This window comes from Apteryx rowi, unplaced genomic scaffold (assembly GCF_003343035.1).
Source record: "Apteryx rowi isolate R43461 unplaced genomic scaffold, aptRow1 scaffold_462, whole genome shotgun sequence".
Classification (NCBI taxonomy): domain Eukaryota; kingdom Metazoa; phylum Chordata; class Aves; order Apterygiformes; family Apterygidae; genus Apteryx; species Apteryx rowi.
In genome coordinates this window covers 270,321-294,690 of record NW_020450719.1, presented here as the reverse complement: position 1 = coordinate 294,690, position 24,370 = coordinate 270,321, and the positions used below count along the sequence as shown (strand labels likewise).

The 24,370-nt window shown below is 35.7% G+C and overlaps 1 protein-coding gene across 4 annotated transcripts in view; it reads left to right on the top strand.

Annotated features, from left to right (window-relative positions):
- Positions 1-24,370, top strand: part of STX18 (syntaxin 18) — a 73,456-nt gene that overhangs the window by 18,172 nt on the left and 30,914 nt on the right. For 3 of the 4 annotated variants that reach the window (XM_026077787.1, XM_026077788.1, XM_026077789.1), the window contains exon 2: positions 20,467-20,534. The exons of the other annotated variant lie outside the window; for it this stretch is intronic. In XM_026077787.1, the coding sequence (XP_025933572.1) occupies positions 20,467-20,534 (68 nt within the window). The remainder of the gene's footprint in view (positions 1-20,466; positions 20,535-24,370) is intronic. 4 annotated transcript variants of the gene reach the window in all.

Below are 24,370 nucleotides of genomic sequence, written 5' to 3'. Positions count from 1 at the left end.
GCCGTTAATAATGGCGAACATCATGATCTGTTGTACAATCATATTTTTACTGGTAGGTGTATCATGTAAGATAGAAACATGTTATCTGAAAAAAATAAACTCTTATAAGCCCCCCAACACTTTTGTTTCCTGTCTACCATAATAGCTATAATGAATAAACCATTCAGCTGAAAATTCTAGTAAACTTTATACTAGCTTTCAGCATATCACCAGGTTTCATAATTGAAAGTAAGTCCATTTAATATTAAATATCAATTTTTGATTTTGTAATTTATTTAATAAAATTGTGTTATAGCTTCATAGCAGTTAGAATAAGACTACTACATCCCTGATGCTGAATCTGTTACTTCATTTCATTTTATAGAACTTCAGTGTTGGACAACATTTCAGAAACTAAAGCTTTTTAGACCCAAAGCTACATGTTCTGAAAGTAAACAAAGGCAATGTCTTTCAATCTGTAGGTTACCTGCAATGATAAGTCTAGATTTTGCACTGTGTCCACTCTGATCTAGGTAATTTTAATTCTAAGATGTGGCAATACTCCTCTTCCCACCCTAAATGCTAAGGCTCCTAACAATTAGTAATCATTTTAGTGAAATAGTAATACCTGTTACAGTTGACCAAAAAAAAAAAAGTTACAGTAAAAATGGGAAAATGATCTCTTCACTGTGTAGTGCACAGTCTCTCTCAAAATTTTTTCATGACCTTGTCATCTCTGTATTTGTCCCAAATCGGGGTTGGTGGTATGATTCCACCTCCTTGCTCATTAGCACACTTTTTTTTCTTTTGTGCATGATGCAGTGAAGTACAGAATTTTGAATAGGATGTCGCGTTCAGTTAATGCTGCCTAAGAGACATTCTGCCATGTGTGTTCCATATAGTATGTATTTGTAATGTAAGCATAAGGAATGTAAGAGAAAACCAGTCAATATTACTTTTTAAAAAGTAACACTTTGACAGTGTAATGGAAAGGAGGATTTCTGAAGTGAAAGTATTTGTCCTTCGTGCTTCAGTGGAAATTTTTCAAACCAGATTACTTAAATCAGTTCCTATGATTACATATATATCCTCTGTATCTGAACTGAGGATGCAAGATTAGGTGGCAAGCATGCATCTTTTATTTAATTGCCTTCATTCATGTAAACATGTTTTTAAAATTATTTTATTTTCCTTGTAGTATCATTTTGAACTCTAAAGGGAATATTGAGTAAATTGCAATCTCTGGACTGTACTTTGGTAAAAATACTGTCTTTTCAGGAGTCATCCCATTCTTTCCCATTTCCTTCACTTACAAAGAGCAGCTTCTTTTTGCCCTCATTTGTTCATTCCAACTCTTATTTTTTCCAGTTGTGTGCTTTGATTTCTGGCTCTGTTTGCTGTATTTTGTCATAGCTCTTTGTTCTGTCGCAATCCGTCCTTAACAATTCTTGTGTCACGATATTCTTAATGTGGTATTTTCTTGGCTCTCATTCCATTTGATTTCTTTGTCACTGTCTTTGTTTCCTGATTTCCTGTCAGCACATATCACAGAACTAAGAGTTGCTTGTTTATTTGAATGGTAAGAAAATTTTAGGTGCAGGAAAGGTAAGTTGGTTGCCCACAGTTATCTAGTCAATAGTTCTGCTTTCTTTATGCAGCAGAAGGCAGATTTATTGTTTTGTTGTCTAATTTTTGTTATCTAATTTGTCCTAGAGAAACTATAAGTAAAATAAAGGACAGTTTGTCCAAGTGAAGATCTAATCTATGTAAATTATTTTTCCTTTCTTGTCATTTGTTCTCATCTTGCTTCTATTTCTCGGATTTTACTTTTTGACTTTTTCCTTTGTTTGGCCTCATTCACAGTATTAATAATGGCTACTGATTAAGTAATAAAAAGCTGCATATGTTTTGTTAAAGCTATGCTTTTTTATTTGGTCAAATGCAAATTCCTTAAATCAGTTTAAATGTGAGAAGCTAGAGTTAGCAAAACTTCATAGTCAGGGTTAGGCTAAGCTGATGCAGTGCAACTATACCATTGAAAACAAAGTTACAGTTATAACTTTCAATATAGACAAGGTTTTTTTTTTTCCTTCTCTGTCTTTTCTCTCTTTAATCATTTTTTGCCTGTCTTTCTGTTCCATGCTTATTGCTGCTCTAGTCCTGTCAGACAAACACTTGAGTTGCTTATCACAGAAATAGCGTTTGAATCATTATTAAATGGACTGAAGAACATTCGGGACAAATGAAAAATGAATAATATCTTCAGACTGCTTTGATATCGTGGCTTTTTCTTGCTATGCAAGATGCAGCTATGTAGTGCATTCAACGATATGCTTTTCTATTGATATAATACTAGAGATGAAGGCATTTGCAATTGGCTGGTTGTATTTCAGTGTGTGTTTCTGGGGAGGGGGAAGGATAATTTTGGGGTGCTTTGATTCTAATGCTGATCAGCTGGGAAGTAGAACATGCTGTTAAAGACTTCAGGTCATGTGAGCCCTTTCTCTGCTAGTATGTGTACATACACGTATTGAGAGAGAGCATTTTGTTTAGGCTATTTTGAAGACTTTCACTTACTGATCCTTCTTAAAGAAGAATATTTTACATCTTAGTAAATTTCTTTATCAGTTTTGGGGTTTTGTTTCTTTCCCCCCTATTATTTGTTCTTTGCTTCATTGCCCTAAAGGGTCCCCATTCTTGGGTATTTCTAAGTGCATGCTAGCTCTTCCTGTGTCTTGTGTTTGCACTGAAAACATGATTATTATTTTAGCCAAGATATATCTTGCACTTTTTTGCTTTTTCCTAGCTTTTTTTAATCTCAGTCCATGCCCTTCTGCTGCAGTTTTTTATCTCCTCCCTTGTCCCTTCAATTCTTCCCTCTTCTTCCCTACCTTCAATTTTCAGTATTGCCCTTACTTTTTCACCTCTATGCCACAGTAAACTTATCAACTGTCTTTCCACCTACTCTTATCCATCTTTCCATCTACACCTCTGCAGGCCTTTACCATACTTTATCTTGACCAGTCTGCTTATGTTAAGTTCACCTCCCACTGTTCAGCTCTAATATTTTTACTTTTGATTCACAGTATTTTGGATTTCAGTAGCACTTTAAAATTTTCATCTTAAATTTACTGTTGAGGTAGATCTGCAATAGAGAGGTACATTATATTTGCTTTTCTCTCCACCTAAATACCCCATACCCGTGCACGGACAGAATGCTGAGATACCGATTAAATGTACTTCAGTAATGCAGAACAGAACTATGGAGGAGCAATATGAGAGCTGTAAATCCAGTGTCTGTAAACCAAATAAAAATTGGCAAAGGTAGCACCACTGTCCTTGACACACAAGACTGCCCACAGAGTTTGTGTAAAAGTTGTAAAACATTGATGTCACAAAATACAATAGCATTTTACTCTACCCTTGAGTGAAGATTGTATGTGAAACTCTATCCGTCTTTACGATAGATATTCCCATTTCTGCATATTCATATCTGTTGAGATACAAGTATTTTCTATCCAGTTGTTCTTGTTACTTTCTTCCCCTCCGAAAGTATATGTCAACTGTAACAAAACCTGGACAATCTAGTTGTTATGACAGAATGATATAGAAAAATATTGATTTCTTTACTACATAAAAATTGGCAAGACACGATGAAATTGCTTGATGGCCATTTAATCTTACAAAAATCTTTTCAGTAATCCTTACGGCCTCACCTATAATCTCTTACACAGTTTGTACATATTTGCTTGTTGACATGTTATCATTCTGGTTATTTGATGTTTTCTCCTTGCCCTACACATTGCCTACAACAATGGCATATGTAGATTAGCATAAAGTTGTGGAAAGTAAGGCCTCTCTGAAAACTATAACACGTTCTCGAAACATTGGTTGTGCCACAAGTTGTTGTATAAAAACTGTGATGTTGCTCACAAAGCACATCTTTAAAAATTGGGAGGAAAGTAATTGCTTTTTTGATTTTTCTTCAGCAGATCTCTTCGAGTAAAATCAAAACACAAATTCATTTTGCAACACAGTGTTTTAGTAGATTTTGTCTTCTGAAGGTCTTCTGATATATAAGAGTTTAGAGAACAGGAATTACCCCTTTCCTCCGACTGTGGGTTAACATGCTCTTATCTGAGCATGCGTAGTTAGGTGCTGAATACCCAGAGTCTGCGCCCACTGCAGAGTGCTCACAAGCACATATCTGCCAATGTATATGTGTGTGTGTATAACCACCTTGTTTCCTAAGGTTGTTTCACAAGAGACTGCATGCTTGGTTTTTCTGGTTTGTATTTATAGTCACTTAGTAATTTCAGAATGAAAACTGTGTTGCTTTATTCAGTAGCCATGAAGATAACTTAGTAGTTTATAGCCCTTTCTTCTTGGAAGCTTCTTTGCAATTATTATTATTATTGTTGACTAAAACCTCTGCCTCAACACCGCAGTATAAGGTTGTGGTATGTCTTAGTGCACATGTTGCTTACTTTTATTTCAGCCAACCTCTTTCTTTCCTCCTCATGTTCTTCTGTGCTAAGTTTTTTGCCTTTGTTTTTTGGGATTTGTTTCTGTTTTCTTTCCTTATTTGGACTTTGTGTGTGTTCTTTTCTTTGGATTCATAACCTTAAAAAGCTACCTGCTAGTATAAGTTATGAGTTCTTATGAGTTTGGAGGCTCAGTAAAGATAGACATAGTGCTTTCCTAGTTGAATAATGTGTTGCAAGAAGAGGCAGCTTATTAAACAGGTGAGTTAGCTTGGACACAGGAATGGATTGTTGAATTTTCATATTTTGAGGTGTGTTACTGGTTTGCTGTATGGCCTTAAAAAGTTCACTTCTTTGAGTCTCTTCTTTCCCCTTTGTCTAACATCCAAGCTTTTGTATGTCCATGTGGGGCTTAGGATGACCTTTGAGTTTGACTGAGTGTCCTGGATCATTCCCCTTATAAACCGGGGGAAAAGGAGGGGGATCAGAAGCTTTTATCTCCCATATTAGCATTGGTTAGGATAATGCATATTCATGTGTTGCATTACACAGTTGCTTAGCTCCCCCCAATCAGATCAGAGTTTCGTCTTCTCCTGACTAATAATAATGATTTTGCAAGAGTAAGCATCAACTTGGGCCAGTGTGCTACAGGCCCTAAATGTGTGTAATTTTGACATGTTTTTGGCATTGCTGCTAAGGAGTGTTGCTAGATAAAGAGAGATTTATGAAAACCTCTGTGAGGTGCTGATAAGAGGAACGTGTGGTAAGTTAAGAGTCATTGGGTTATGGGTGCAGCTGGAAGAACTGGACATTTTTCCTGGGAACGTGTGTGTGTAAGGGGGGGAAGGGAGGGTAAGAAGAACATGCAATGTACTTTTGGTGCAAGACAGGAGAAAGTTACTTTGCCAGGAAAAGTCACATGCATTACTGTTTGAGATTTTGGAGGGAGATCTTGTTAAAATATTGGCAATGTATCATTGCATTACCTTTTGTTTTCTTGACAGTAAAAGTTAAAACTGCTGTGAGTAATACTTTGGTTTCTGGCTGTGAATTAAGAGCCAGGTTCCAGTTTTGCTCAAATGAGGTGCTACAGGGGATCTATGGACAAAAGTATTTGGAGGAAACCAGTAACACAACAGATTATAGTCTGGTTAGATTGCTAGGTGCATCCAAGAACCAGTCATACATTTGGATAGAGAATGGCTTTATTTTATGTTTTGGTAATGAGATATTACTCTTTAAAATCAAAACTTCTGTAACTGTTGCCCTTTCATGTTGTATACTTCCTTCTTTAAAGGACCTCCAGGCAAGGAGTGATGCCATTCTGGAAAAACTTTTCTCTCTCACAGACAAAGAAAAAAAATTCTGAAGTTGGAATAAAGGTTTTTTTTAAATTATGGGGAACTTATATTTAAGCAGCAGATATCTAAACAACTTGCTGGGTTTTTTTTAACTGGAAAGCTAGAAAGTGAGTCAGCCAGTGTAGAGGGGGTTCCTGATGACTTCAGAATTGTTACTTTAGTTTATGGACAGTTACTGTACTTTCAGAAATTTCTGGCTTTTAAAAAGCTTAATTTTCTTTCTTTCTTTCTCTTTTTCAGTTACATATCCATTCATTGTGTAGTAGAGAATAGTTGGTTTTAGAGTATAGTAAGTTTTCCAGTCACAAATAAGGTTGAAATTACTTTTTCTCATATGTCCTGTTAATTTCCTATTCATATGATTAAAGCAGGCTCAGGAAAAGCTAGCATGTGCAAGTCATACGCTAGCTAGAAGCGCCACAATGGTAGGCTATCATAGTACCTGTAGAAATTAGACACAGAAGTGGTCTGTTAAACCTTTTTGCTGAGGATTGCCTTCTCCTGTATATTTTTCACAATTCTATTAGATATATGGGGCTGTTACTACTTTCTAGAGGAAACAATTTCAGTCTATTGCGGTATGAAAATTTTTCTAGGCTTTGGGCTATGATTTTTTTTCTTTTTTTCTGATTTTATATTGTGAAGCATATCTATGTTGCCTCTTGTGAACCTGGTCAGGATTTTTTCCTACTTATTGAAAGTACAGTAGATACTAGTGCTCCCTTAGTTCTTTTTTAACTGAGCTATAAATATTTAATTATTTTAACCTTGACATTTTGTATTATCACTGTCTTTGTGAGTCTGCAGATTGCTGCAATGTTTCATGCAACCTTGTAAATACTCTTATTCCATAGTAAACACTTTTATTGTTGTTGTTGTTTTGGGTTTTTTTGACCATACTGTGATTTCAGAGCTATGCTGACATAAAAATGTTTTCCAGCTTGTGGTTATTTCTTCTCTGTCATTCCTGAACTCGTTATATGAAAACTCATAAAAAAAGTTTGTGCTGTCTTCTTGTTGGCCTCACAGTGCCATAGTAGTTTCTCATGATTGCTTTTTATCATTAAAAATGTTTCTTGCATTTAATTTCAGCTTCTTTAATGACTTTTTTCTTACTGATTGACATCCATCTTGAGTAAAATTAAAATACACAGGAATCTGAATGCTTTGTTCAAATTGGTTGAGTGAGTATGATTAAGTTGAAAGAAGTAGCCCATCAAGTAAAATCTTACGACTGCGTACAAAGCTGTCTGTTGAATTAAAAAAACAGAAACCCGACTTTCATTTGCAATAGCAGTGTTCTGATTTTCATTAAATAAATTATGTTTTCCTCTATTTTGTTTAAACTCAAGATTAATTTCTATGGTTACAGGGGATATAAATCTCTAGATTGCTTTTAAAAGGGATTGTTTATTCAGAATGGGGTTGACAGCCTCTCCTTAAGAGAAGCTATTACTTATTTTCTGAAGTTTAAATGCTTTAAAAAATATTTGTAATGATACCCCAAAGGCATCATAAAAATGTAAAATAATTATACTCGAAAATAACCAAAATTACAGGAAATAGACATTTAAAAAATCTTACTGAGACTCATGGCTTAGAGGGGGGAGAAAATAGTGTCTTAATTCACAACTAAATTCTTGTCAAGAGTTTCTGCTTTTACTGATTAAAAATACACTTTTGAATTGGCAGCATTACTCACATGTGAAAGAATAACATTGATTTCCCGTTTTAATTACGGCTAGAACTGATCTTACTGCCCCGAATGCTGAAAGCGCTTCCTTGGGAGAAACTTCTGCATGACTATCTGCTGCAATTCCCTCCAGGAGAAATTGCTGTCGTCCCCCCTCCCTTTCCTCCCCTCACTTTTTTTTTTTTTTTTTTTGGATAGGCTGAAACAGTTGCCAGATATCCCTGTCAGAATTCATCTTTAAAGTGGGAAAAAAAAAAAAAATTCTGGTGAACAAATGAAGGGGTCCAGAGACATTTTTCTGTGCCATGTTATGCTTTTCCACATGGAGCTAATACTCATTTGTTTGTTACCTTCATAGAAATAAGGCAGGGTGGTGTTCTCTCCGGGAAGAGATTTTTCTCAGACGTTATGGCTGGATTTCGATTGTGTCAGATAGAAGTAGTGGGAACAAAGTAAGGTGCCTCCGTCCTCAGTGAGGATTTCAAGCCACCTTGTGCTTCGATAAACCTTTGGCCCTTGCTATCGAGTTGAGAACCTGTCAGAGTTTGCCTTAACGGCCGTTTAAAAGGCACTTCTGTCTCCTGCAAAGGGGGTGGGTGGGGGGAACAGCGACAGGAACAGACCTGACAGTCTCTGTCAGGCTGACTCTCTCTTGCTGTCCCTGTCCGGTACGTTTGTATGTCCTATTTATGGTTTTGCTGTTGTGCTTTTCCTCACCTCAGTTGAGCCAAAATTGTCGCTGTTTTAGGGGCTGGTGGAAAGGAGTTATTTCCCCCAGGGATGAAGAAGGGTTTTTTGTTTGGTAGGGTTTTTTTCCATTTGATGTGAGACAGCATAGAAGAAAGATGCGATTGCCTGATTTATAGACTTTGTGCAGGTTTAGCTAAGATCTGAACAACCTCCAGCAGTGCTTCCCTTGTTGCCTACTTAAGGAGTTAGGGTGACCAGGCAGCCCGGTAGGCTCCTGAGATTTAGGAGAGAGGAATCCAGGTCTTGGAATTTCCTGTCATATTGTGCAGGGAGCCCAAAGCCCTCTTCTTAATTTTTCTGCTGATATTGTAAAGAACTTGCTAGGATCAAAATCTTTACACGAAGATCTCTGCACAAAACTTTTCATGTACAGAATTATCTTCTTTTCCAGCACATCTACTTATTCACTGTTGCCCATGATCTGTACATGTTTTTTAGGTAAGGCCTCATAACCTTCTCATCTCAGACTGCACATTTTCTTTGTCCAGTCCTTTTGGTGATTTAATGGAGAAGAAATTGATTGTTTGACACAAATGATAAAGCAAAAGTATCAAAAAAATGTTACATCTGCATAATAAATGGGAGCTATTGAAATGCAATGAAAGGATTTTTGTACTACGAACAGTATTGTATTGATGATGGAAATCCAGAAAAATACTTGAACGTTGACACAAAATGATGCTGAAACCCCAGAGCTGTGTTTGACAAATTGGTGGGATTTTGAGACAGAGCAAGTGCTGCGTCACTTAGGTGCTGCGTCACTGTATGGGTGTTTCAGTGTAAATACACTGCAAGCGTAGAGTTCGCATGGAAATGGCCTGAAAGCAAAGCGTGGAACTAAAGAAAGATACCAAATAGTATCACTGGTGTCCTCAGAACAGCCAGCACCATGGGTTCATATTTTTGGAATAGAGTGATGTGTAATGTCTGATAAGGTGCTTGGCTTGTACCTGGGTTGTTGCCTAATGAGTTTAAAAAGCTGAAATACTTTCATTATTCAGAATGGTGAATCTAGCAGTAAAAATCCTGCAGGACAGTATAATGAGAGAAATTGCAGTTATACTGACCATGTACTTTTGAACAGACTGATAAAGTATGTGATAAAGTATAGTTAGTATAACAATTAGCAAAGTTTCAGGGGCCTGCTAGTCTTTTTGCAGTGGCATAAAGACTGACCATTTTGAGTTGGTGGTTGTTTTCTTTTTTAACACACACTAAGAACTACATTGTAATAGTCTTATATTCCAAAGATGCCTTATAATTAGAGATTTGTTTCAATATAAAATATCATGGGCTAAAAGCCACTAGATTAATCCATTCTTAAAAGTTAAATGTTCTTCTTTCAGATGGTCTTGTCTCATGGTCCCGTGCTTCCGTTTGACACCATGTGTTACACGCACCCTATAGCCAACTAACTGGTCTTACGGTTTTGAGTTACAGTTCTACTTTTATTGAAATTAATGCTTGAAAACGTATATCAAATTCAGGGGGAACAAATGGCTGCCTCAGTGTTTTCGTATGTAAGGATCTGATTCTACCATGACTTAAGCGGAGGGGTTAAGTCTGCACAGCTGATGCCAAATGCTCAACTGCTTTTGTGCCCTGTGATGACTTCTCCTGAAGTTGAATCAATTCAGTGCCTAAGTTAAGCACATGTAAGTCTCTATGAATTGCACCGTAAAAACTTGGATTCTGAATTTCATAATGATATTCAGATAGAGTAACCTTTTATTACTGTATGTGTCCTAAATGAGACTGGAAACATTTTTATATTGTAAAATGCATTTGAGTCAAGAATACTTAACACTAAATGAGTTTAGACTGTGAGAACAAGGGATGAGAAAAATATCTCTTACAAAAAGACACAAGCAAAGTTGAATGCAGTTACTGAAATGTAAGTGGAGTGTTTTGAACAGCAATAGTAAAGGCCAATTATTGCAAATATGCCTTTTGACCAGTTTACTTTTATCTCTCAACCAAAACATTCCCTGCAATTGTTGTGGGGTTTATATTTTAGTCAATGAGGTTTTGGATGATTGTGTGAAAATACAAATGTTAAGGAAAGTTATGATTAGAGTTGGACAATAAACAAGAGAAAGGGAAATGGTAAGTTTTATTAAGATCAGATGTTGCTTTTTTATTGAAAGTGTTTGTTGCCATAGGGAGAATAAATGAAGACTCGTTAAATAAAAACATGTAGCATGATTTTACCTTTTAGAAAATCTACTTTTATTTTTTTCTAGAGGTCATCTTGTGTTCCTTTTGATCCTTTACAGATCACTTTCAGAATATTTAGATGTGCTTCTGTAGATGCAGGTATCAAACCAGTGTATTCTCGCAAGACTTAAGGAAACAATGACAATATTAATATAGCCCTCTTTATTTGAAATTATACATGTATTGCAGTTTTGTGATTCAGAATGGAAACTTTAATGTTTCTAAGTACTTATTCTATTAAATAAGATTTTTTTCTGTATTTAAACCTGTATTGAAACTATTAAAGTGGTTTTATGGATATGAAATTATACATTGTGATAATTTCAATCTTTAAAAAATTCAATAGCTTCAAAATAATTTTCTGTAGAGTTGGAGTTTGCTGTAAAAACTATACACATTTTAAAAAAATGCAGCACCTCCACCCCCAAATAACACTCCAATAAAACCTAAATCCAGTGATAATGCTGGCTGCTTTCAGTGTTTATTATGGTCAGTGGGGAACTGGAGCTTCCCAGCTGTTAGGTCTTAATTTTGCTCTATGCTTATTAAAAAGTTTAAAAGTCTTTGACATAGAAATGTTATGCGATTGTGCCAGAAAATTCCAGAAATAGTCTCTTCTTCATGTACCCCACCAAATCTTATCCATGTCCCAATGAGCTATTTTTAAGAAATATATAGCCAGATGAAATTTGAAACTTTGGGCTGATCGTGAGTTATTTATCACCAAATTTTCCAGTTTTATATAATAAACAATGAATAAAAATCAAAATGATCAAGTGCACATTTGAAGTGTTTTTTAAAGGTTAAGTATTTAAAATGTGAACTGAGAGTAGTAAAAATCAACATGAGTTAGAATTTTCGAACCATAGGCAGTGTATGTAAATAAATGCTTAGTAAAGCAGGAATTAAAATATGAAAACTGTTTCCTGTAAAACTAAGCTTTTTTTCTTTACTGTGCAAGACTGCTTTTTTAATCATTCATTTTTGCCAGTTTGATATTGAGCAAAATGAAGCATTTTCTGCTGTTGAGCAGACATTAGGAAATGGAGTTTGCTTCTTAATGCAGGTCAGAAATACTCTGTTTCTTAATGACAGCTGAGTGCTGATTGTGCCATTCTGCAAATAGTCTGTCTTCTGCTATCCCACAGTGGCTAATGCAAATGCTGTAGTGATTGCTTAAAATCTTATTTCTGCCTTACCCAAGCAGAAAATATTGTATTATTTTAAATGAGAAAAATACTTCAGTATTAAACACCTGAAAAATATTTTTAATCTATTTTAAGTTATGTACCATCTCTACCTTGGAAGAGTCAAAATGCCTTCGTCTTTGTTCTCATGGCTTTTAGAAAAATTCATTTGATTCTGAACATCTTTACACCTACGTACTGTGCATTTATTAATAAAACGCATACCTTGCTTATAGTAATTACTTTGCTCCAAATGCAAGATTACTAATAAAATGCGATTTAAACTTTTCACTGCACATTGCTGCTGCTGTAACCTATATGCTGATGTAAAGCAGAAACTGAACAAAGTAACAATTTTCATGAGATTAGAGGTAGCCAGGCTGACTGTCTCCTGGCCCTGGGCTTCCCGGTTTGAGGGCAGGGCCACCCCCATGCCATTGTTTAGATATTATTTGCTCTTTTGGGTTTCAGATTACAGGAGCAATTGATCTGCGTGACCTATTCTAGAGGCTTTAACATTCGCAGTGGAAACTTAAACCAAATGTATACCCTCCAGAGACAAATCATCTGAAAACTCGCCAGTTGTCATTTTGAGGCAATGCAATGTTTCTCTGCAGTAAATTCAAATAGGACAGCACCACCTAATGGACTAGAAATAAGTAACCGTCAAAAACTTCTTGAATAACACTGTTTTCACACTACTAAGGAAATGCGGAGCTGAAGCTGAACATTTGGGTTTAATCTTTGTTGCATGTCATTGTAGCAGGAAATTATATCATTTAGTCTTTTGAAGGTTCAGTTTTCTGAAACGTATATGTAGAAATCCAGGTAATAGTATAGACAAAGTTTTGTCTGGGCTTAGGCACCAATTCTGCAGAAACCTCTGTGAATTCACTGGGCCTACAGTGCTCAGAATAATGCACACATGGAAGCTGTGGGGAATCTGGGCTTTCATGTGTAATTTTTAAAAAGTTCATAACTCCTATCAAATCAAAGGTAGTTCTTAGTGGAAAACTTCTCCATGTGAGTCATTCTGTATCAAACCCTTTCAAGCTAGTCTTTCTTGACTGTAATAATCTAGGTAAGAGCTCACACTTATATTTTAAAACATATTTGATATAAATTGTTTTTGTTTATAGTATCTATTCTGTTCATTAGACTTCATTACAGATTTCAAGAAACACTTGCCTTTGCATGCACTAACCATGGAAAAGTTCAGCTAGAAAATGAGAATTTTTATGTTACTTAGAAACAGGCTTTTTGCAATTAAAAAAAAAAATTCTTTATTATGGTAATTGCTGCATCTGCTAGTACTACTGAGACTAAGGGGTTTTTAGTTTGAAACATGCAGTCCCTGTACATCTTGTAATTTCTTATTGAAATTCTTAATTTCTTCTGAAACAGGCAGTGGATATGTTAAGATGGACTGTACATTTAGGATTTAAAACCAGTGATAGTTACGTAGATATTAATATTACAAGAATAACAATCTTAAATTTTTTGCTCTTGCAAAAGGGTTTGTAAAATATTGAGACACTTTTCATGAATCTATAAATGGGATCTCTTTAGACAAGATCTTTGAAGATCAGGCTTTTTTAGGCATATTAAAAAATCAAACATAAAACGTATTTTTTTTTTTTTTGCTTTGTTTTTTAATTTTTGTGGTCAATAGGACACTTCCATCAATAGTCCATGTCAATAGTGGTGAATCAACAGTAAATGCAGTGTGTCTTATGACTTTTACAAAAGCCTTTCTATTACGTTTTGCTTTTAAGTATTTTTAAAGCTTTCTTCAACAAAGTACACTTTTGAAAAATTCAAAACTAAAATATAATACAAAGTGTACCATTCGGACTATGGTAGTAAATAGTTTTGTGTTGTTCTGGTGGAAGAGTAAACTCGATAAAATGCTATGTTTGTTCAGTTAAAATGACCATTCAGCGCTGTAGAATTCTCCCTACAATATGTCACGGGAACCTACCCCAATCATTTTAATCGTAAACAATGCTGCCGCTTCTTGCACTGGTTAAACGTATGCAAATTGGAACCTACTGTTTCATGAGTGATCAATTCTTTGTTGTGAGTGGAAAGAAATGTATGTATTGCTAAGATACTGAAACGTCATTGGGGTCTTTGTTCTAAAGTGTATGCCGCTGCCCCTTTGTAGGGAATGCTTTCCTGTTTCTCTTTTTATTTAAAAATATATCCTGCTGTAAGTTATAAGAAAAATCTCCAGATAGAAGAACATCCACCATTTCTAGTGAAGGCCCCAAGTATAAATAGAGCCATGCATGCCACCTGTGGTAGCAGATGGCAGCCATTCACAGCTTCCTTTTGTGTTGGACCTGTGTTAAATGCAATATTTGCTTTTACATTTTAATAAGAGTTGTTTAAAAAACTACAATGGCAACAAAACAGACATATGCATTAAATATTTTGTGTACAACAAAGATAAATTTTTAAAAGTGCACACTGACACCTAAAGTAACTTTAAAAAGTTACCTTACAGAGTTTAATGTGAATTTACAGAGTATTTTTTGCTTGCATAAATGCTGACACTTTTGTTGCCACCCAGTAGATAATTGCTGCTGCTTTACTGCAAAGAGTCACTCAGGTTTTCAGTATCAGACCTATGCTTGGGAGTTTGTAACTATCAGTGATATTTATGCGCTTGATTTTGTGATTGTTTAAAATTCAATTTGTTGAAGAATCACTTTTGAAAGTTACTGTAATACTCTAGAATTACTATTTTCCCTTTTTTTTGTATTTAACTTTTTGTAATCCTACAGCAAATAGATTAGCCAAAGGTAAAATAGATTCAAAACAAAGTTTGGTTGGTTGCAAAGATTTATTATCTTAATAAGCACAGACTTCTAATTGGCTTTCGGTTGAAATTGTTGGTCTTGATCTCGTGGTGCACTACTTATTTGAGATAATTATAACATGCTGCAGCAACATAAGCAAGTTACTTTGATGCATACCGCTTCAGATGTACAAAAACTATCCTTTTTTTTTTTCCTGGGTTAATTTTTTGTAAAGGTAGTGGGTTGAATAAGCTCATGGATGGTTCTAACAAGTGCCAGAGCTTATACAGGGTAATTGGCAGGAGCACGTGGTTGGGAGTGAGGGGCAACAAGATGGATGGTAGAAGAGATCGAAACCCTTGTGCTTTGGGGAGCAAGAAGCTCCTGCAGTGCTTCACCTCATCTTGTGGGAGCACAGCTTGGACTCCAGATTTTCATTTTTGTAGGTGGGTATTCTCATCTTTAAGCTAGAGAGTTGTGCTCTTCATTGCTAATTCTTGATGGAATAATTTATTCTGAATTCCCTTTTGCAAAGTGATGGAATGGGAAAATGTTCTCAAACTACAACACATTACTCTGATAAAGGCATTCCCTAGAGATAAAAGATATGGCTTTAAAGCTATTCAGGCTGTGGGTAGCAAAGAACAGTGGTCTTGCTGCTCTCTTTGGTGGTGGTACCGCTGGTAGAATGACTATGGCTTTGGCTGTTTGACAGAAAGGAGAGGCTTACGGGCTGTAGAGTCTGATATTGGCAGCTGTGGCCAAGATGTCGGGCTTTACAACTTTCTCTGTTTCCTGTTGACAAGTTTATACTGCTACATACTGAAGTTTGAGCTTTATGAACACCATTGTGAAAGCTGCTGTCATGTATGATTTCTACAATAAATCAGGCCTTCAATTCCGAATTCAGCTTTTCTCAAAGTGTAGAACCTCGTGTAAGAAACTGCAGTCCAAAAAATTTCTACAGCTGCAGCTGCTGGAGTCTCTAAATTTTGTATGTGAGCTTTGAGTTATTTTAAATTTCTTCAGTTATAATTAAATATACCTTCTTTGATGGCAGACCCATTTTAGGAAGTTCCCTGCTGGTGCTATCCAGCTGGTATTCTCCATTGGGCTGATACAGGTGTTTTGGGGTCTGAATGAAAGAACAGATCACTTATATTAATTAGCTTTACATAATCATTATTACCACCCTCTCCTAAAGATTAATTTAAATTAAATCATTTTAGTGTTGTGGTTTATGGGGCTGACCCTCAAGGCAGTGCCAAATTGCAGTGCGCAGGTAGGAATGAAAAGGGATGAGGGAAAGTCTGGGATGTTGTAAGTAATCTTCGTTGTCAAAAGGAATGTAACCTTCACTATGCTGGTAGTAAGTAGAAGCTTGAAAACGTGTCGTTGGTATAAAAGATGTTGGCAATATTGGGAGGAAATGTAATTCATTCTCGTGTTTCTCATAAAGGTGTCAGTTATATATGGAAGTTCAGTAGAGCTCCTACCCATAAAACTTTACTTTTATGTAATGAAAGAGTGCCGCGACTATGAAGGGCATCTCTTCAAGCCATCCTGTCCCTTCAGGGGAGACTGTTTCCTTATTTGAAGGTTGAAAGAGAGGCTCATTTCTCTGCTCCTGGCTTTCGGAGAGGAAGAAAGCTAATTTCCAGAGGCAGAGGATTGGAACCATGACGGGAAGCCAATACTCAGATGCGTTTGTGCTTAGTCTTCAAATTGCCTTCATCTATCCTCTCGAAGATTGTGTAGACTGGTGGTATAATCGTTTTGAAAATGCCACTTGCAGCAAATGGGAAGTTGCAGTTGTGATGGATGTGTGAATGGAGTGAAAAACGGCTAGGCTGAAATGCAAGTGAGATTTAAGATTGCTCCAGGTCTACTTCAAAGATTAATTAGAGAAGATATAAAAAATTAGCCCAGAAAGGCTACAGAGGGAAAAAGGAGACAGAGTGAGAGACTGAGACTGATCAGCCAAGAAAACTGTTGCAGAAGGAAGGCTTTGTATGGATAATCTCAGGTTTGTCACATTTCACGATGAGTTAGCTAGTACTATTAAAAAAAACCAAACCTTAAAATATTCTTTAGCTATGTAAATAAAAGCAGAATTAGCAAAAAAGTGGATTTGTCATGCAGATGGAGTACAGATTAAGAAGAGTTTAGGTATGGTCTCCAAACTAAATTAATACTTTTTCTGTTTTCAATAAGGAAGAAGCCATGGCCCAGCAGGGTAAAGGTGAGATATGTACTGGGATCCAGAGTGTGGAAGCGGAAATTCATACAAATAAGATGGAGGCTAAATCTCAGACCTTTAATGCAGTCAAATCATGGTTATTAGATAATCTCTAGGCAGAGTTCAGACAGAATGAGTTTGAGAAATCACAGATCTGAAGGTAGTTATTTTTAATAAAAATACATTGAGTTGGAGATGGTACCATCTGATCAGAGGACAGCAAATTTAATGACTATATTTAAGTCAGCAGAGGGGAACTAATTATGGTATCAGTAGACCTTTTAGTCTGACACAGAAGTATTCAAGACTTTAGAAAAGAGTTTAAGGGGAAAAAATAGGTAAATATTATGTTTATAATGCAGTACGATTTACTGTCTCACTAAAGATAGAATGTGTCCAACTATCTTGATACTTCGGAAAATCTGCATTTCCTTTGTTAAGAAAATCTGATGACCTCTTTAGGACTTAGTAAAGTGTCTGTTAAAGTGCCCACAGGAGGTGTGGAGGACACGAGCAGAGAGAATGCTAAGACAGACCTGGCTTTAGCAGAAGCAGTGCTGGGTTGTGTTCAGAGAAGTATTGGGCTGGAGAGGGGTTACTAGTTGAATTGTTCTGGAACTGATTTCAAAACTCAGCTGCTTTAATACTTTTCACATTCTATCATTAAAACAGTAAGATTGGTCTGGTAAAATTTCCTGGTGAGGGAATGCTAAGGGGGAGGAGGGAGGCTCATGATACGTTGCAGAAAGTGCTGAATGACTCTGAGGTCTGGAGTTTTGGGGAGAAGAGAGAAATTCAACAGTAGAATATGCATTTAAGGACCAAAAACAAGAATAAGATGGAAGCTAATAAATGAAAATGATGGAAGAAAAGATATTTCCATCTCATACAAAGCATGAACACCAGTGTATGCACCTCTCGTCATTTACCTTGGTAAAGGATTGATGCGAACTGGAGCAAATGCAAAGAAAAGTTATGAGAATGATTAGGGAACTTCAGAACTATCTTGTGAGTAGAAACTTGTTTTTTGTTTTTTTTTTCTGGGATTACAAAGGTTATGGGGAGATAGGATTAGGGTTTGTAAATTCAAAAGCACACATGCAAGGAAGAAGAGCTTTTAAGTGAAAGGACTGCTTTGGAACAAGAACAGATGGATGGAAGTTAGTAATTAGTAAACCTGGAAATTTAAAGGTTCTTATTCATAATAAAGAGCAGTCAGTCTAATACAGCCATTCAGTTGGAACAGGAATATGCTTTATTTTCGTTGGGATAAAACATGATAACTTTATAAAGAGTATATAGGGTGCTTCTGATAATCTGGAGTAAATACAGATTGATGACCCTGGAGGTTTCTTCACAATTTTTGTTTGTATCTTCATGGATATTTGAGTCTGTAGAATTTGAAGCACTGTACCTAAAATATTGGCTAGTTTTTTGATAAAAGCAGCATTCCATTTATTTAACACTAGCAAGACCTTATTTCTCATAAAATTGCTTGATTAAGTTGATATGGTAAAGAGAGATTTAAGTCAAAACTATGCCGGTAACGCATGGTAAGAAAAAGCAAAAGAGATACAGCATCAGCTCAAGATCACAGAAGCTGCTGTTAGGATTTGAGGGAAAGTAGAACAAGAAGTTTCACTTCTGATGCAAATCTTGGGAACTAAGAGCTTGATGCAAGTATGGGCATAATAGTGTCATTCTAAATTCATGAAAATGGCTTTACAAATGAAGGAGAGGCAAAGTGGGGTCAGTGCAATTCAAACACACGATGACAATTTTAGCCTAAATAGAATGCTCTTTGTGACTAGATGAATTAATTACTGTAAGACAGTGTTCTTGCTTGTCATTCTGATTCTTTCTGCTTGTTAATCACTCCTAAATTGTAGCTATTGCAATATTAAGATTTATTACTTATATGTTTTTGCTAATTTATTTTTGAGTTTAATGTTTGTTTGCATATTAATGTAAATAGTTTTAATGTCTCTTATTTTACATTTCTACTCTTTGTCTTCTTTAGTACTTTCTTTCTGCCTATTAGTATTATTGTTCTACCGAAACACTGTATGACTGTTTTAAAATGTTTTGCTTTTGTAGTGACGCTTAATTTACATATTAAGCAAATGTCATGACATGCCAAGTCTGAGCTGAGGAAGAGATTAGGTACATGAAAAATAAGCTCCAGTGGCAATGAGAAGGAACATCTGTAGTATGGTTTAGCTGACTCTTTGTGCCCCATTGATCTTGAGCAGTGATTTCAGTATTTCTCTTCTTGCTGTTTATGGCAGTGGTAAAACAGTGGAGAAAGCTTTGGATCTACTGAAGATACTAACAGAACTCAGTTTGATATGGATGGGATGGAGTTTCACCCTCTGTTAATCATATGGAAGACTTTAGACATGAGACCTGGGAAAATTCTTCTGTGATACCATGAGTTGTAGTAAAAAGGAAAAACAGCAAAAGATAATAATGAAGTGTATGCATATTTATTTGCAAAAAGAAAACACTTATTTTTGGTTGTACAAATCACTGAGGTCTTACTAAGTATATTTTTCTTTTTACTTTTTTCAGAGAGCTGCTGATCTTTTTAAAAATAATTGGGGGAATTAATCTTCTATTTATCCAAACTGTTCTGTATTCTTTCTGTGTGGTTTTTTGTTTGTTTAATTACGAGGAACATTTGCATGAAAATAGGATTTTAAGACTTGAACAGCTTCTGATGTTTTTTCCCAGATACATGCAGTAAACCACATTTATTGTATTTGTAAACCAAAACAGCTATTGTTATGTAAAATTCCTTGCATGCTTTTTTTTTTTTTTTAAACACTGAGTTATTAATAAATGTTAGAGAATATGCTTTAGGAAAGTTCCCCCCTGCCCTTGAAATCATGTACCAGTAATGTGTATCATTTTTTCCTCCTCTTGTGTCTCTCTGCTTCAAGACTTGCTAAAGTCATATTGGTAGTCATCTCATTCTGGGGCTAATTCAAACTAGATTTGTGTAGTTTCATCCATTTTCTAAGATAAATAGCATCCTATGCTACACAAAATCTTTTGAGTTAGACTAAAGTTTGCAAAAGTTCTTTGAGATTTTTAGGAGTTTTTTCATCTTTCCATTTAAAAGGGTCTTTGGAATGTCTTTTGTTAAGGAAAACAAATGGATTTACAGGAAAATGTATCTGCAGTGAAGTGCAAATCCAGATTCTATTTTATGCATATATTTCCTCCGGAATGATTGTCAGATGCCAGAGAAACTACTTGAGTTCAGGCACAAACTGTTCACTATATTGCTGCAAAAATAGAAAGGAGGGGAACAGCGTGTTGCTCTACAAGTTCTAAACTAAACTTGAATAATTTTTTTTACCTCATCAATAGAATATTTAAAATTTTTGTATGCTCTTCTAAAAAATTTATTTTCTGAAATATACATTAGGTTCTGGAATGGCAGTTTAGATGCTTAGTGACCAAATATATGCTTTTTGGCACAAGAAATGTATTTTTACTACTTTTCTCCAAGTTCTGTTTTCACACAACAGATCATCTTTAGATTATTTTTATGTATCGACTGCTTGCAAAATGTGAAAATTATGCTAGAAAAGAGATGAGATTTTATGACTCTGTTTGAATTACAGAATAAGTAAATAGATTTAACTAGTTCGTATTTGATCTGTGGAATTACTGAACTTCAAACATATAAAAATAATCATTTTTCTGACTATAAAGTTTAACATTTCTGACCTCTGTTTATTTAGATTTCTAATATTGGGAAGCTGAAAGATTTTCTTCTGCAACACAGAAAAGATTACATTAATGCTTACAGGTAGGTGTGTATTTAAATAGTTGTTTTATTATTATTTTCAGATTTATAAAATGGACTGCCTAAAAATCTGTAGGCACAGTGACTACAAACAAGCTGTAGTTTGCTGATTAATTGGCTTACTGTAAGCTATTTAAGATGAAGAATAATGCTGCCACAAGAAGAAAATGGTCCTAAATAAAATGAAGCTCAGAATCTGAATATGATTGCTGGCTCTTAGGAGTGAGTTTTGAAACAAAACAGCCTTGCAGTCTGAGCTCAGCACCTTTTAAGAACAAGCAGAGTAAGTTTCTGAGGTGGATCTTGAGACAGTACAAGACTAGATTTAGTGATCCAGGTTATTGTTTTAAGTCTGTGACACCTATGTATTACCACTAAGTATGTAGTTAGTAGCATCAACAGATACTGGAGATGCGTGATGTGAACTCCTGAGATTCTGAAATGTGAATTCTGAATGAAGGTCGTCATTGAGAACGTGGTCAGGGACACCAGCACAGAATTTATTTGCTTTTCTGTGACAAAAAATTCAGGCTTTAGTTCTGGTAGTTATACTTGTGTGGAGAAAGTTTTAATTCTCTTCAGCCATTATAAAACACTCAAAACCACTGAATCTGGTTACTGGCTGATAGCTTTAGTAATAGGATTTTTAGAAGATTAAAGCGGAGTTTATTTACAGGTTGGTGCTAGTAAGGAGGGAAAAAAAAAAAGTATCTTATGGTCTGCCGATTTAGTATTCTTAATGAATTAGTAAATCAAGTTACCCTAAGATCTAAAGGTTTAATATTACTGCAACTTGTATTTTGAAGAGCTGAGTATAAATAATCAAATCATTTGAGACAGAAAACTTGTTTTTTTAATGAAACTTTTGTTACATGCAAACTTTAGTCGTACTATAGGTTGCACAATATTGCATTCCGGAAATGGACAGTTCTCCGTAGGTATCTCCACTTAATGAACTCTGCTATTGTAAAGAGCAGTTTAAAAATTCGTTGAGCTAATAACCAATTTATTTTATTTCCTATTGTAGAAATGGGTTTGTGCCACACTTTTTATGACTGTTATAAATAATTATTTGAAATAAGTAGATAGCCTCTTCATGTCGTCATAGTGCAGACCCCACAAGATTTAACTAATCTTCCCTCTAACTCTTCTTTGCCCTTCTCAGTCTGTAGTTACGTCTGGAAAAAAAAATGAACAGTGCAGTATAACCTATAGTGAATGCTGTCTTTGTGGGAAATGTGTGTGGAAAAATCCTCATCGAAACTGCCATGCCTTCATCACGCTGTCATTAAAATCAGGATGAGTTGCCCACCCTACTTACATATAGGGAAAGAGGTGGTCACTGCAGTTCATTTTGAGATTCGTGGTTCAAAAAACACACTTTAAAATTTCCATCGTAACTGGGATGCATTAAAGAATGGGGTTGCAACCTTTAATGAAGAAGCCATTAAATTTTCTACCAAGTGGAGTTTCCAGATTTTGTGGGTACAGCCATTTATTTTAAAGAGAATGTCATCAAGGTATTCTTGAGGTGACTGAAGTGGATCATTGCTGCAATGCCCTTCTCAAAAAATCACTTAAAAAAACTAGCCATCTTTTTTCCACAGTCATCTGAGTAAAGACCTATGCGGGATTTTTTTGTTGTATATGCAAGTGAAACAGCGTAGGTAAACTTTTTCCCTTTGAAGGAGCTGCTGTGAACTCCACAGTTTCCTGTGACATGTTTCTCCAGTCCATCAGCATAACTGCAGTATCGCACAAATTGAGTCATCCCTGTCTACGTTCTGATTTTGCCACACTCCTGAGTAAACTAAGCTGTTGCTGCAATCAGGGTAGAGAAAATACAGCTTAAAGTTATCCAAGTGTTGAAGATGTTGAGTCCCTAATTAGTTCAATGCCTTTCTCTGAAAGGCTTCACAGGTACAAAACAGGAACGTTATCCAGACAGAGATATTGAAATCCCATGTAAGAAGACAAAGGGAACAGATGAGCCATCTGCTGTTTCTTAGGCTCTGTCCATATTGGAGGAACAGTCTTAGAAAAAACTTCTAAGCCTAAAGGGTCCGTCATAGCAGTAGCAATACTGTATGATCAGTGGTGTCAAAATGTGTCCCTAAGTAAGTTGCCAGAAGATTTCTGGCACCTTCCCCCACACCCACCCCAAGATTTTAAAAACAGCATTTTGTTATTGCAGGAATGAAACCGAAAAATGAAGATTTTGTCATATTTTAAACTCATAAGACAGTGAGAACTGTTCATAATTGGTACCCGTGAAAATGAAGCTCAGCGCTCTCGTGCTCTCACACTTTCTGTGTATATGTACATATATCTCAGTTCTCTATGAAAGGTGTATGAGGAAGCAGCATACAGCTATGTGATATGACCGGCTCTCTGTTTTTGAATTCTTGTTTGGGATAGTTAATGAGCAACACTAGGTGGAGCTACCAATTTAATACTGAAATAACTGTTTCTATTGTGTGAAAGCTTAATATGAATGCCTAAACTGAGAAACTGTAAATAATTACAGTAAGGACAAGCCATCAGTAGCAGTTAACTTCTGGGTTCTATGTTTTTTTTATTGGCAATAACAGGTATAAAAGTGATAGTCCAAGCTATTTTGGCTTCTAAAAGTTGTTATTTTTTTTTTATAAATTCTCTTTTGACCAGTTATCATGGTAATTCTCAGTGATTTTCTTTTTTTCCTCAGGCATTAGCTAAAGGGGGGAAAAGAAAGAGGAGTGCTTTTCATTCTTAAACCATAAAAAGCCCTCCAGATCTCATCTCTGATTCCAATTGATCCTGTCATTAAAGGTCAAACTTAAAATAGATAGTATTGTCAAACTCTATTGTAGATTACTTATGCAATTCTACTTTGTGGATAAAAGAGAACCGTAGCCTCCAGCCTGTTAGTCTCCCAGTTTTAACAAATACCTTAGTCATTCAAAACAGCAATTTTAATAGCTTTTCAATACTTAAACTATGGGGAGAATGCTAGTGGGCTAACCTGGAAATTTTGTGGATGGTTTTATTTTGTTAATGGCATTTGACTACTCTCTATTTTGTCAGTTCTGCTATTTGTTTTTCAACTATAGCACAATGTGTTGGTGAAATTTGGCTTTCAAGTTACTTAATTGAATTGTTCAACTTTGTAAAACTTCTCATGATGTGTTAGATCTAGGTGTTTCATTGCTTCTTTGATCTTACTTTTGCAGACTGTAAATTATTTACTAATAATATCTTTTAGTTTTGGCATACATAAAATGTCCTGCTACAAAGGGGAGATCTTTAATTTTTAGAGAAAGATTTTTAGCAATGGCAAAGACAGCTGTAGGAAGGGTTAATTGAAACTGAGGCCCAGACCCATTTTATCAAGTGTAAATACTTAACTGAAATGCCTAAATTGAGTGCAAAAAGCTTAAGAATTAGTAATTGCTCATTTGCCTCCTTTGTTGTCGTTCTTGATTTGACTTTTATTAATAAAATATGTGCATGGGAAAGCATCTTAAATGGAGTGCTGCAGTCATCTGAGCTTGCTAAGCAAAATTATGCCATTGCTCCTTTATCCTCTCCTGTTTATCAGGATTTATTTGCTGTCTCTTACGCTTAGTTTTTCAGCTGTCTGTGTTAAGGAATCTTGCTGTTTTGTCTTCCTTCCTGTTGTGTTCTGTCTACTGTGGTTCTGATCTCTGGGTAGAACTTCTAAGAGCTTTAGTAATACAAACGATGAATCATCTTTCACTGACAACACAAGTTATGATGGAAGACATACTCTGGAAATTGGCCTGCTAGAAGACTCTGATTTACAGAGGGGTACATGCAGCAGCTCCTCCTTCAAGCTT